The sequence below is a fragment of the Chionomys nivalis genome, chromosome 3 (assembly GCF_950005125.1).
Source record: "Chionomys nivalis chromosome 3, mChiNiv1.1, whole genome shotgun sequence".
Taxonomy (NCBI): domain Eukaryota; kingdom Metazoa; phylum Chordata; class Mammalia; order Rodentia; family Cricetidae; genus Chionomys; species Chionomys nivalis.
Genome location: NC_080088.1, coordinates 87,950,885 through 87,966,193, shown reverse-complemented (window position 1 = coordinate 87,966,193; position 15,309 = coordinate 87,950,885). Strand labels below are relative to the sequence as shown.

General features: G+C 38.4%; 1 protein-coding gene across 1 annotated transcript in view; it reads right to left on the bottom strand.

Annotated features, from left to right (window-relative positions):
* LOC130870861 (cytochrome P450 3A11-like) overlaps positions 1–15,309 on the bottom strand; it is a 33,866-nt gene that overhangs the window by 17,069 nt on the left and 1,488 nt on the right. Inside the window, exons 3-7 of the mRNA XM_057763767.1 lie at positions 13,413–13,465; positions 4,849–4,948; positions 1,997–2,110; positions 1,820–1,908; positions 1,376–1,524 (exon numbers count right to left, since the gene is read on the bottom strand). Of these exons, the coding sequence (XP_057619750.1) occupies positions 1,376–1,524; positions 1,820–1,908; positions 1,997–2,110; positions 4,849–4,948; positions 13,413–13,465 (505 nt within the window). The remainder of the gene's footprint in view (positions 1–1,375; positions 1,525–1,819; positions 1,909–1,996; positions 2,111–4,848; positions 4,949–13,412; positions 13,466–15,309) is intronic.

Below are 15,309 nucleotides of genomic sequence, written 5' to 3'. Positions count from 1 at the left end.
AGTAGTGTCACTTAATAATGTTCTAAATGACAGAGGCCTGTCACAGAGACTGTATAGTCTATGATCCCATGATGTGAAATACTCAGAATATGTAAATATAGAGAAAGTAAATTGGTGGTTGCTGGGGTCAAGGCTGCTTGAAGAATGATGGTGCAAATGTGCAGCATGGCTAGAATAGAGTTCTCTTCAGTTGACATTGGTAGATTATCAATCAGTGCAGACCCCTGAGTGATCAAAGTATAGAGAATAAGTGACTGTTGAGTGCTGAGTCCTACATGGAGCATTTTTATCAACACCCCATCACTCCAGGCTCAAGGAACATCACGAAAACAGATGTGGGGGTAAAGTAAGGGCCAGGACAGGTGGTGTGATGATCTGGGGTTCTGTTCTGTGTGCTATGAATGTTTTATTACCATTGGTTAATAAAGAAGCTTCTTTGGGCCTATGGAAGGGCAGAATATAGACAGATGGGAAATCTGAACAGAGATATATAGAGAGGGTAGGTGGAGTCAGGGAGACGCCATGTATGTGCCAAAGGAGACAGACACTGGAACTTTACCTGGTAAGCCACAGCCTTGTAGTGAAATACAGAATAATAGAAATGGGTTAATTTAAGATGTAAGAGCTAACTAATAAGAAGCCAGAGCTAATAGGCCACGAAGTAATGTAATTAATATGGTTTCTGTGTCATTACTTGAATCTGTGTGGTCAGGAAACCAACAAGTAGTCTCTGTTTACAGTGTGAAATACTATATCCTAGACATGGCCTGGCCCACTCTCGATCTGATCACCTACATGAGATCACACCAATAATATTGGTCAACATCCTAGGAGGCAGAGATTGCTGGACTTACTGTTTGGCCAAAAAAAGGGATGGGACATTAAATTGAGAGAAAGATGTGTTGGTGTATCTGAGGAAAGTGAGGGTGAGAATTAGGAGAGGGTATAATCAAGATAGATTGTATACCTTTATGATATTGTCAAAGGATAAATAATAGAATTTTAAAATAAAGAGAAGAGCAGTGTCTTAAGCCTTTAATCCCAGCACCCAGGAGGTTGAGGTAATGGGATCACTGTGAGTTCAAGGCCAGCCTGGTCTACACGGCAACTTTCAGGAAAGTTGAGCTACCCAATGAGACTCTCTCTAAAAGGAAATTAAGTTCAGAAACAAAAATAAGGCAGTACATGTCTTTGTGCCTTAAATATTGGATTGTGCCTTTATATACAACATGATAAGCTTGTGAGTTACATGTCAGGTGAATTATATACCAATAGAGCTGTTAGTTTTGGTAAGTGTGGAAGAGAAAGGCTGAATTTCAAACATGGCTACAGACAAGTGTACTGGGTCAAAAGGCGGAAGAACCATCATACGTACCTATTGACATAAATAATGGACTAAAAAAATCTATTTTTAATAGCTTCTTGGTCTTTTCCATAAAAGGATCATTTGGGTTGTTGAGGGAATCGACGTTCACACCAAATGCCGTGCTTGTGATCACATCCAAGCTGTAGGCCCCTAACACTCTGAGGAGATAAAGATGTAGAAATTTACCACATTCAGCAAGAAGCTTGAAATAATTTATATTCTTTGGCAAAACTGGTGAAACCACCTCAGTTGATCAAGCACCTTCCCCTATTATCTACCCTTTACCCTTGTGACCTCGATACTATCACATTTCTTTCTCAATTGTACATTTTGTCATCTAGTGTCTAAAAGGGAAGAAGGAGCAGCTGGACATGTGAGACACACAGAAGGGTGACCCTTCTGCCCCTGCTGCCCTTCCTCTCCCAGAACCACAGTGGATGTACCACTACTCACTCTTTGATGGTGAGAGGCTTGCCTTTCTCTGCCTCTCTTCTCAAGTATTTTACCAAAATATCTCCGTACTGTTCAACGATGGGGAACATCTAAGCACAAAACACAAAGGCACCCATGGTTGTTAGGTGTGGAGACTCAAGTCACACAAACATTTCAGCTAACAGTCCTTTTAGTCACCTCTTTGAGTTTTCCACTGGTGAAGGTGGGAGACAGCAAGGCTCGAATTCTCTTCCACTCCTCATCCTTAGCTGATGAGACGGCTTTACTCATTATCCCCACTGGGCCAAAACTCTAGAGTCAAAAAATATAGATATTGTTCTCTGTAAGTCCAGACCTTACTATTGTTGCAAAGTGCTAGGGGGATATTGGTTTATAACAATTTGTTTGTGACTGTTTATTATAGATCAAGCCTCATTCTACATGCAAAAATGGTCAGAATTTCCTCACAATCTTTAAGACATTGGGTGCTCATTGGGCTACCTGTTGAACTTTTAAACATTTTTATTCCATGATCCTTGTAAATTTAAATCTCCCTGTGGTTTAAAAATTAGTTTTAGGGTTGGGGAGGGGATAGAGAAGACAGGAACAAAACATAGTAGATTCTCCAGAGTTATGTAGATAGCAAATGGCTTGGGGATAAATAGAAAGTGAACTTTGTATCACACTAGTTCTCCAGCTCCATATTTACAGCATAGGCAATGTGAAAATTGATGCCTTGATATGGTGTGTGATCGTGTGTGCATATGCACGCTCATGTATGTGTTTGTCTGTGTCTGTGTGTGTGTGTAGAGTAGAATACTGGTGTGCATTCTCATTTGGAGAACAGAGGTATGACATCTTCCTCTACACTTCTACTGTATTTTTTTAGACAGAGTGTCTCAATGAATATAGAATGGTTTGGTTTGGCTAGAGTATCTAGGGAGCAGGCCCCTAGGACCCACCTATTTCCAAATACTGCTCATAAATAACATATGTGCTGCTCTGCCCAGGTTTTATGTTGGTGAGCTACACTCAGGTCTTTTACTGATAGAGTCATTTCCCTAGCCTGAGAATTTGATCTTTGGGTTTTTTCTAGATTTATTTCAGTATTGTGTATATGTATGTATGCATGTGTGTATGAATGTATGTACTTATGTATGCAGTGTAATCAGAGGTCAGAGGAGTGAGTTGGATCTCCTAAAGCAGGAGTTACAGGTGATTTGAGTTGCTGGATGTGGATGTAAGCAACCAATCCCCCATCCTCTTCTAGAACATTCAGCCACTATTTCATCTCTCTAGACCCTGGTTTATTGGTTTGGGGTTTTTTGTTTGGGAAAAGTGTTGTAAGAATCATTTTTCCTTAATTTTTTCTTCAGTGATAAAAGGGAAAATATAATTCTATTTCCCTGGTGGGAACTTTGTTTTATTTTCCACATTTATACTTTATACTAACGTTGAGTTTCCCAAATGACCTTATATGAAAGCCCTCAGCACAACAGGAATAAGTGGAACCGGCTTCCCTTGATGAAGGGCAGCTGTAAACTAGCCCTTCAGCCAACTCCACCACATGACCAAAAGCTGAATGAGGACCAGAGAGATGGCTCAGTAGGTAAATGCGCTTGCTGCCAAGCCCAACAACCTGAGTTCATTTCCCAGGATGCAGGGGGTAGAAAGAGGGAAACACAAAGTTTCTTCAGACAGAACAGTGGGATAGCCATGGTTTAAAAAGAGAGAACATTGAACTAAGTATCATACCTCACAAAAATCTAACATAAATAAATTACATTTAAGAACTAATCTCAAAATGATATTTTCTACATAAGAAAATCCACACAAAAGGGCCAGGTGACTAATCATCAACTTGACACTGTCCATACAATACACTGAGAAGGAAAATGGATACAAAATGAGAGAAGAAGGCAGGCTGTATATGGAGGGCAAGGAGCCACACTCTATTCTGTGTGTTTGCCACTGCACGAATCTAGATCTGTGAAAAACTGCACTGTACCACACAGACATAAGAAAGGACCCATGAAATAGGAAATGTAAACACAATCTAGATGACAACAGTGTACATCTACAAGTAGATACAATAATATAGTATATTTATACTTCCTCACTAGTAAAATGAATACCCAGACCCTGCTTGTATATTATTGTGGAAACCACTGTGAATCAACATTTATTTCTTTTTTAAATTCACTAAGTAGCCAAAGAGGTAGCAGTACATACTCTTATACCCAGCAATCAGGAGGCAGAGACAAGCAGATCTCTATGAGTTCAAGACAACCTGGCCTACAGAGTAAGTTCCAGATTAGTCAAAGCTACACAGAGATACACTGTCTCTAAAAAACCAAAGAAAACAAACAAAATAATTTCAATAGGTAAAATTAAAATTTTGTATTCTTAAACGGAGGAGTCCTGGGTGATGGTTCAACAGTTAAGGGTGCTTGCTGATCTTCTGGAAGAGCCAGGTCCCAGCACCCATGCCAGGCCCCTCCAACTGCTTGGAACACTAGTCTAATGGATCTCAACCCCTTTTTTTTGGACTCCACAGGAACCTACACATGTATGGCATTTACTTTTATAGACACAAGCAGTGGGACAATGGTCTTGTACTCTTTAAAGGTTGTCAGTTGCACTGGTTTAATAAAATGCTGATTGGTCAGTAGTCAGGCAGAAAGTATAGTTGTAGCAACCAGCCAGTAAGTAGAGGTGGGGTGAAGAGAAGAGGAGAATTCTGGGAAGAAGAAAGACTCAGTCTGCATTCCTCACCCAGACACAGAGGAAGCAGGATGATACTGCCTTACTAATAGAAGTTACCAAGCCATGTGACCAGCACAGACAAGAATTATGGATTACTGTAAGGTGTAAGAATTAGTTAACAAGGAAGCCTGAGATAATATGTCAACCAGTTTATAATTAATGTAAGCCTCTGTGTGTAGGACCAGGCAGAATAGAACCTCTGTCAACAGACATACATATATACATATAAATAAAAATAGCAAAAACAAGTCTTTAAATTTTTTTTAATTAAAAAAGTTACCTACCCGTCGGTTTGTGAACACAGAATAGCAGTCCTTCACTAGTACATTTTTGATCATCTCTATGTCCGTGATAGCTAACACAGGTGTTTGACCATCATGTAACCTGTGCAAAGAACACAGCTGATTAACCGAAGCCAGGTTCTGAAGTGGGAGCCCCAAATTCTCATTTTGATTCCAATGTTACATGACCCTCACTCTGGTTATACAACATGTTGTCACACTAATTCCAAGTCCAGCTTAGGGAGTCTGACCACAGACCCATGGAGTCTTTGTAAAGTGACAGGTGATGTCATTGAAGACACAACGAGTCACGTAAAGACAAAACAGTTTGTAGTGGGAATCTCGTAGAGTCATTATATCTTGGGTAAGCATTAGGATGAAAAAGTTGTTTCTCACTGTATGGATGATAATGACAGAATATATTAGTTTCTTGTTCAAGGCTCCAAGACCTTGAGGAAATCATAGTTGGGAACAGTGATTGTTTTCTATGAGTTATAGTCATTTTCTCTATGGGATTTCCATCTATTGCATGTCTTTTGTCACAGTACTATCCAGGCATGCTTGGAGGGCTTGAATTATTGGCTACTGCAACAATGCACAATAGGGACTAGAATTGTAGGGGTGTGATTATTTCTTTCAGAGAACATGTAGAATAAATCAAAGCAGCTTTGGCATGAGGAGCTTGTTGTACCCCAAACACAACCTTTGTGTAGAATCAATAAATACATTTCTTAACCAAGATTTGAGGTTTAGTTCACAAAAACTGTTCCTCCATGTTGCGAGTGAGCCTAAAATTAAATTCTGGAATTTCTTTCCTTTGAACATCCCACACAACAGGAAGCACCAGACATTTGGTGCCCAGTGTCATGGGTTCAGAGATGAGAGAGGTCTCGATACTCCAGGACTGCTGATAGAGGATGCTCAGGCAGGCGGTTCTCCAGTATAGGATCAGGACTTGGGGATTTCCCCATCTCAGGAGCAGCAATACGCTGGTTACTTCGTGTTTGTTAAAAGGAAATGGAGTGAATGTGAGAGAAAAACAGCTTACAGAACTGTTGGTAATAGTTACCAGACATTGCTATTGGTCTCATGCAACTCCCTTCAATGAAAACTTGGGGTACGGAAGTCAGTGTTGAGAACCTAATGAACTCATGTGAGAGAGGAGCCTATATATCCCAGAGAGGAGTCAAGATTTGCTCTTTATGTAATTTGATATCAAATGCTCTGCATCCACTGCAGAGTGAGGAATCATAGAAAGGTTCATTTGAATTTGAACAGGAAAGTAAAAAGGAAAACATTCAGGTTAGCAATTGTCCATCAGCAGAGGAGAATGTTTTTCACAGGAAGACAGGAATGTTGTTTTGGAGAAAGAAGAAAGTGAGGAGGGTCAAGGTAATGGAGATGAGACACTGAAAGTAACAATTAATAAATGGGACCTTTTGAAACTGAGAAGCTTCTGTAAGGTAAAGGACATGGCCAAAAAGACAAAATGGTATCCTATAAATTGGGGAAAGATCTTCACTAACCCACATTGGACAGAGGAATGATTTCCAAAATTTATAAAGAACTCAAGAAACTAGATATCAAAATACTAAGTAATCTAATTGAAAACCGGTGTATGGATCTAAAGATAGTATTCTCAACAGAAGAATCTAAAATGACTGAAAGACACTTAAAGATTTTTTTTTAACATCTTTAGTCATCACAAAAATGCAAATCAAAACAACTCTGAGATACCATCTTACTCCTGTCAGAATAGCTAAGATCAAAAATACTGTTGACAGCTTATACTGGAGAGGATGTAAGTGGAAACTCCTCCATTGCTGGTGGGAATGCAAACTCATGCAGCCACTTTTGAAATCAGTATGGCAGTTTCTCAGAAAATTCAGAATCAACCTACCTCAAGACCATACCATACCATACCACTCTTAGTCATATACCCAATGGATGCACAATCATACTATAAGGGTATTTGCTCCACTATGTTCATAGCAGCATTATTTATAATAGCCAGAACCTGGAAACACCCTAGAGGCCCATCAACTGAAGAGTGGATAAAGAAAATGTGGTACATTTACACAGTGAAGAGCTACTCAGCAGTAAAAAACAATGACATCTTGAAATTTGCAGACATATGGATGAACTAGAAAAAAGCATGTTGATTTGGTTAACCCAGACACAGAAAGACAAACACGATATATAGTAACTTATAAGTGAATGTTAGACATAAAGCAAAGGATAAAAAGGTTACATTCCTCATCCCAGCGAAGCTAGGTGAAAAGTAGGACTCTAAGAGGGACACACATGGAGGACACCAGGAAGGAGAAATAGTGAAGATCTAATGGGTTAACTGAGAGGGGATATAAGGGAGGGATGGAGGATAGTAACATGAGGGATCGAGATAGCCAAGTTGGGTGAGGGACAGAGAAGGAGAGCAATGAAAGAGATATTGTGATAGAGGGAGTCAATATGGGTTTAGGGAAAAACCTGTTGCTAGGGAAATTCCTAGAAATACACAAGGATTATCCCAGCTAAGACTCCTAGAAATAGTGGAGAGGATGCTTGAACTGGCCTCTCCCTGTAAGCAGATTAGTTACCCCTCCTAAGACCCATCATAAAAACTATATCCAGTAACAGATGGAAGAAGATGCAGTGATCCACAGCTAAGCACTGGGATGAGCTCCTGGATTTCAGTTGAAAGAGAGAGGAGAGATCATTGGAGCAAGAATGGTCAAGATCATCATGGGGAAACCCACAGAGACAGCCAACTTGTGTTAGCAGTAGTTTACTGACTCTGGACTGACATTTGGTGAACCTTCATGGGACCAAACTAAGCCATCTCAAAGTGGGTGACAGTTATGTGGCTTGCTCTGTTTGGAGGTACCCTAGCAGTGGGACCAGAACTTATCCTGGGTTTATGAACTGTTTTTAGATCCCATTACCAATGGTAGAATATCTCTCCCAGGAAGACTCATTGGGGAGGGACTTGGTCCTGTTTCAACTTGGTATCCCAGACTTTGTTGACTCCCTAAAGGAGGTCTTATCTCTTCTGAGGGGTGAATGGGGGCTCAGATGGGGGGATCTTGGGAGGTGGGAGAAGGAAATTGATGGGGAACTGGGGTTGGAGTGTAAAATGATCTTTAAAAATCAAATTATAAAGAGAAAATAAAAATAAAAATAACAGAGATTCATCTTCTCTTCCTTCTGTAGATGATACAATCTTGGAGATTCAAAAGATTGAAACACCAGTTGCACAGTTGCAAAAATTAAACATGCAAATAGACAAACTCCAGAGACAAAGAATAAGAGAAATTAAAGGAGAAATCTTCCCAGGAGAAAAAAGGAGAGGAGAAGAAACTTGAAAAGAAATTTTCCCAGTAAAAAGGGAAGTGTTTAATCAAGATAAAAGGCTTTTCCCTATAGAAGAAGGGAAAGTATATAATCAAGGCCTTCGAATAGGAAGACTCAAGAGATGAATAATGAAGGGAGAGAAAATCCTCTTTCCTTTGGAAATAGAGGAAGGGCAAAGATCATATCCAATAGAAAAAGGAATTCAGATCTGCTGGAACCCAGAGCTCTCTGGCTGGGTGATGCCTGTCAGTGCTTTCTGCAAGGGCCAGCAAGTGCAGAGAGGCAACATCTGAATTCGAGAGAATGACGGGTGGGCTCTGCTGTTGTAGTCTGAGCTAGCACGGTTAGCTCAGAACTTAGAATTTTCTTGTTTAATTTTAGTTTAAATGTTTATTTGCTTTTCCCTCAGAGAGGGAATAACTCAATATGAAATGTTCCTTCATGGGAAATGTTTTTTCTTCTGGTAGTGGAAATAACTCATTATCAAGTATCCCTTCATGGGAGAAAACAATTGAACCAGCCCAACTTGTAGTATAGATAACAGTTGTAATCATGGCATGAAGTACTAAGCAATGCTGTTTAAATTTCCAGATGTATTAATCATTCATTATATAGAGTCTGTTCTCTTCTCTTGATCATCTGATTAATGCTTAAATGAATATTCAATATTTATAGTAAATGACCTAAAGAAAAATTTATAATTTTGAGCTATATTACTGGGTATAATCTTATCTAGTTATCACTAGTGGGTATTTGATTCTGTTCTTTACATTGCTTTCAAGACACTCTTGGTTAAATTCTATAAAATGTAGTACCTGAAGCAGAGCCGCTTTTTAGTTTCTTAACTAATATGGCTGTGAAGGCGAAGCTCATGGAAATAATATCGTACTGAAAAAGAGCCTACAAAAACTATTTTTCCACTAAATAAAATTCAGGTAAATTGTCCTACCCTGTTAATAATTGGCAGGCCAATTTAACATGTTTCTTGGGATCTACAAAAGGGATCATCTTTTTAAGATTTATAAGAAATACTCCATGGTTATTGCATTAAATTAACTCTTAAAATCAGATAGAGAATTTTTAAAAATGCTTTTATACATAACTTTGTAAAAAGGACAAAGAACATGTTCATATACAGGTTACACATATTCCTCAAAATGATTGTACCCACTCTGAGTTATACAGCCCAAATAAATATTCATACAATTTCAGCACCCACTCATAAAATGATGTTAGAAATGAGATAAATTTTTAAAATTCATATTGAAAAAAATGTCAATAAAAACATAGGCTATTTAGATTGTTCAGAAACAAGACAAGGCAGAAACTGTTTACACAAATTTTGATTAGGGGCCAATGCTGGAATCCCAACTGCTCTGCCTTTAAAATCATTCACTAATAAGCCTATATGGGTGGAGCAGTGGCCTGTAATTAAAACAAATTACGGGCACTTGAGCAACTAGGACAAAACAGTCAGATGTTAAATACACGAAAAAACTACAAATACGTGGCATTCTCCTCTATTTGTAATAAAATAAATCTTAAAAATTGTGGTGATGACTTATTTAAAAAGCTGTAAACGAAGTAATTCAACCTATGGTTCCTTTATAGTCTAGAATTCCATTATTTTCTTAATTGCCTAAAGCTTGGGTTAGAATAGTTGTTAATTTAAAAGACTGATTTTTTTGGCTATTCCTTTGCAGCAACTAGATAAATAAAAATATATGCTTTTGCAGTTCCTACTTATAATAATGCCCAGCCTGATATAAATGGAGTTGGGAGGTGGTGACGCACACCTTTAATCCCAGCACTTGTGAGGCAGAGGCAGGCATATTTCTGTGAGTTTGAGGCCAGCCTGGTCTGCAAGAGCTAGTTCCATAACAGGTTCCAAAGCTACAGAAAAACCATGTCTTGAAAAACAAACAAACAAACAAACAAACAAAAAACAAAACAAAACAGAAAAGGGTATAAATGGACAGTACTTCCCTAGGAAATGTTAAGTAGTCCAACTTTATGGCCATTTTTAAAAATAAACCATTGAAAGTGGTTCATAAACAATTTCCTTAATCCATTGTTTATCATTCTGTTGAAGGATCATTGATCACAGTGTGAACCCCGAGATTGTATTAAATAAAATCAACCTTTGGTCAAGAGTCAGAGCCAACAGCTAGTTGGCAGGAAGTAGTCACAGAGAGTTGTAGTGAGTCTGGCCAACAGATAAATGCACAGGAAATAGTAAGGGGGGGATACTTTCATTTTGGTGGTCCTCTTTGTTTTGGGACAGAGAAAGCAGTGTTCCCTTTCTGAGACTCCAGCTAAGGTGAATGGTCAGCTGGTTGCTTCTCTGTCTTTTTGAGCTAGCAGGTTTTCACCCAAGAATCTGACTTTTGAGTATTTATTGGTAAAATTATAAGATTCAGATTTAGTTTAAAAACAGCATCATTATACGGATAATGTCTTAATATCTACCTCGGATGTCAATATCCTTGAAAAGGTGTTTATTGAGGTACCACAGATTTTTCCTCAATGGACATTGAAAATTACTCCTGAAAAGTTCTAAGAGGAAGCTCTCTTAATTATTTAGGTTTAAATTAAGTAAACAGAGAAACTAGCCACAAAAACAAGATTTGAAGAGATGAATAACATACACCTAATGAGTTTGAAAAATTTATTGAGAGATATTAATTGGTTGTACCCTACTATTAGACTGCTTACTCAAGAATTAAGTAGTTTTTCTCTAATTTCACAAAGTGACTTAGATTTTAACAGTCCCAGATATTTAACAACTGGAGCAGAAAAGGAGTTGGCCCAAGTAGAACAGAAATTGCAAGATATCTACATAGATCAATTAGATCTCACACATTGAGTGTATTTTATTAATTTTACCTTCTACTCATTCCTCTACTGGACTCATTATGCCAAGGGAAAATATTATTTTAGAATGTATATCATAATCAGAATGAAAAGTTAAAAACCTCTACAGAAGAGGTTTCTAAATTAAATATAAAGGAAGAATAAGATCTCTTCAATTGTCAGAAATGGATCCAACTGAGAGTGTAGTATCTTAGACAAATGTTGAAATAATGCAATGATGGGTAATTCATGATGACTAACAGAGCCTGTAGCAATTATTTAGGTGAAATCAGCAACAGATACCCCCAAAGTAAATAACTTCAATTTACCAAAAGAACTGAATGGCCGGGCGATGGTGGCGCATGCCTTTAATCCCAGCACTCGGGAGGCAGAGACAGGTGGATGTCTGTGAGTTCGAGACCAGCCTGGTCTACAGAGCAAGTTCCAGGACAGGCTCCAAAGCCACAGAGAAACCCTGTCTCGAAAAACCAAAAAAAAAAAAAAAAAAAAAAAAAAAAAAAAAAAAAAAAGAACTGAATGGATTCTTCCCCATTTAGTAAATCTATTTCTGGAGCTCTTACATTTTATACTGATGCAAATAAATTAGGAATGACTGGTTCTACAGCACGAAAGAAGTAAAGTATTCCAAAGTCTATATGCCTCAGTCAAAAAATCAGAATCATATGCTTTTCTAAAGATTTTATTAGATTTTGATGGGTCAGGCTCTTAATATAATTCCTGATTTTCAATATTCAAGATTAGTTGTATTACATATAACAACTGTTCAACTTGTCATGATTATTCAGAATTTACTCTATTTTTCATACAATTGCATATCAGGATGGTAATTATCCATTTTTTTTATCATTCCCATTGTTTTATACAGGATTGACTGGGCCATAAGCAAAAGGAAATGAAGAAATTGATAAAATATTAATAGAAATTATTTTATAATCTTCAGAATTTTATAAAACATCATGTTACTAGTAAAGGTTTAAAGTAAAAATTTATATTACCTGGTGATAAGCTAAAGAAAGTATAAAAAATTGTCCTACTTGTTTTGGTATAGTTCAATTCTTATACCTGTAAGAAGTAATCCTAAGGATAATCAAAGAAATGAAATTTGGAAAATGTATATATTTCACATAACAGAATTTGTAAAAAATAAAATATATGCTTCATACTATTGATACATACTCAGGATTTCAATGAGTATCTGCCTAAGTTCTGAAGAGGCTGATTCTGTAATTACTCCTTTATTAGAAACAATGGCTATAAAGGGGAAATCAATGCAAATTGAACATAAGCCCCTGTTTACATTTTCAGTAAAATAAAACATTTTGTGTAATTATAACTAAACACAATACGTGGATAGCACATAAACCTGGACAAACAATTGTTGGACGCTCTAATCACACTTTAAAAGAGATGTCATTAGATGCCATTTCTGACAGTCTTTATTTTTAGGGCAAGGCCAATGGTTTGGATGCCAATGAGTTGTTGACACCATTGCAAGCTCACCTATGATGATTCCAGTCCAGAAACTCTCTCAAAGAATATTAAGAAGAAGTCATAGGATGATTGGATTGATGGTTGCTGTGGTATAGAAATTATTGTATTGACTGTAACTGTTGTCCTGCCTGGACTAGCCCTTCATGAGGTAATTCAGACTGCTGAATTGATTAAAGTGTGGCATAAACATGCTGCAGAACTTTGGACTTAGCAAAATAAAATAGATACCAAGGTAGCCAATGAAATAGATGCTTTTAGACAAGTTGTAATTCTTTTTTTTTCCTTGTAGAACAGGCTGGCCTTGAACTCACCGAGATCCGCCTGCCTCTGCCTCCCGAGTGCTGGGATTAAAGGCGTATGCCACCACTGCCCGCCTCATTTTGGTTTTTAAATACATTGAATCTCTAAATTCAGTTAAACAACACTGTATACAATGATATACACTTCTATCAAAAGTCTTGGCAGCAGATGGTGAAGGTGCATGCCTTAATTCCAGAACTCAGGAGCAAGAGACAGGTGGATCTCTGTGAGTTTGAGATCAGTTTGGTCTACAGAGTGACTTCCAGGACAGCCAGGACTGTTACACAGAGAACCCCATCTCAAAAACATAACAAAACAAAATAACAAAAACACAAAGTCCAGAGTCCACGGAACGTCAAACCCTTTCAAAAAGCCACCATATACAATGTTCTCAAGATAATTAGTCCTGTGAATCACGGCGCTTAATGACACATGGCATCACTTTAAAACAGTGGGGCCATTACTACAGTTCTGGGCTGGTGTTGTCCTGCACAAGTAGAGTACATCCCCCTAAAAAGAGTCAACTCCATGGGACTTTCCAGAATACTCACCCCCACATTTTTCCATATTTTTTATAGCACATAGCATCAAATTTCCATATACCCTGGAATGAGAAATAGCATGAAATCCATTATTGTCCTGTATGTGCCCACCCTTCTGTAGCCAGGCAACCAAACCCTCAAATCCCATGAAATAAAATTTACTGTTTCTGACAGAGAAAAGTTCTTCAGTAACGTTTAGGGGTACCAGCAAGATGTTTCAGTGGGAGAAGGCTGAGTGACAGTGCAGAACATCTGACACCTTCCTATGGACTCTGCATGCACAGTCATAGTCATACACATGTGCACAGCAGCAGATACACACAAAATAATAATAATATCTTAATAAGAATAATGAAATTGTTTTACAGAATTTGCAATCAAAACATAGAACGTCTACAAGAAAATCTGAGCTGATGGGAGTGTGAGCTTTGCCACTTGCCCTCTGAACGTGAGCTTGGGAATGTCTGTTGTGGACTGACCATAGGCCAGGTGTCAAAGCAGGTTCATCACAAATAGACTTAAATGTGGCACATGACATGCTTATTATTGAAGTTTCTAACTTCAGTTGTTTTGTTGAATCTTCCTTTTCCCAGTGGTTTTGCCTTTAATATCTTTAAATGAAAATACAAAGTACATTGTGCAGTCCAGTATGTCTCGGGTTACACACTTGCTGCTCACACTCATGCACAGACTGCTGCCTTTAAAGGAAGAGAAGGTAGGTCCACGTCTGTGTTAAATCACTTGCTGGCATGTCTATATCCCTGGATCCCATTCTCAGCACCACAAAATCGAAACAGAACAGAAAACCTGTCTTTAGGGCTGGAGACGTGACGCCGCAGTTATGAGCACTTGCTGATCTTCCCAAGGGTACAAGTTCTGTCCACAGAACCCACACCCAACACCTCACATTCATCTGTTTCTCTGGCACCAGGGAACTCAGTGCCCTCTTTTGGCCTCTGTATGTACTGCACTTATGTGCATAAACCCACATGGATATGTATAAAATCTTCTTTCTAAAAGAAACAATAACTAACCTGGACTTTAGTTCTTACAGAAAGAGACAAAAGCAAAATAAGCTAGACTCAAGAACCACCACCATGTCGTGAAGAGTAAATGGTGAGACTAGAGCTATAGAAGTTGTTTCAGGGGTTCAATAATTACACAGAGAACCCAAGGACACGAATTGTCCCCCAAAGGTGTGTATTTATGTCTCTGATAACCTGATCCTGCATAAATATTCAGCAAAAGGAGAAAATGATGCCCATGAGTTGGATACAAAGGGAATTTTATTTAGTTCATACTGGTTGATGTCCTAGAAGCTGGAAACTCCCTCAAGATTTTCTTCAAATAAATACAGAAGTGCCTTCCTGGATCCTGCCCTGGGTAAGAAGTAAACTTCTTTTCCTGCTCACAAAGTCTGAGCTCCTGAATATCAAGATTAAATGGGTTGGAGATCTTTGCATTTTACCAAAGACAAACCTGAGGCTCAATAATCTGACATCAGGGCCAGTGAGATGGCTCCGATGAGAAGGCACTAGCCACCAACCCTGACAACCTGATATTCATCCCCTAGGACTCAGATGATGGAAAGAGAAAACTGACTCCCACAAATTGTCCCTTGACCTACAAATGCATGCTGTGGCAATACACACTCACCCAAAATTAATAAATATGGGAGAAAGTTGACAATGGGGGCTGTGGAAATGGTTCAGTGGGAATAGCACACCATAAAAGCCAGAGAGTTTGAATCCCCAATATCTGCATAAACGACAAATCAGGGTTAAAGTCCTCCAGTATCCCCACTTGCACGAGGCCAAGACAAGGGATCCCTGGAGCAAGCTGGCCACCTAAACTAGTCAAGTCAGAGAGAATTGGGTTTGTGAGAGACCCTGCCTTAAAGTATAAA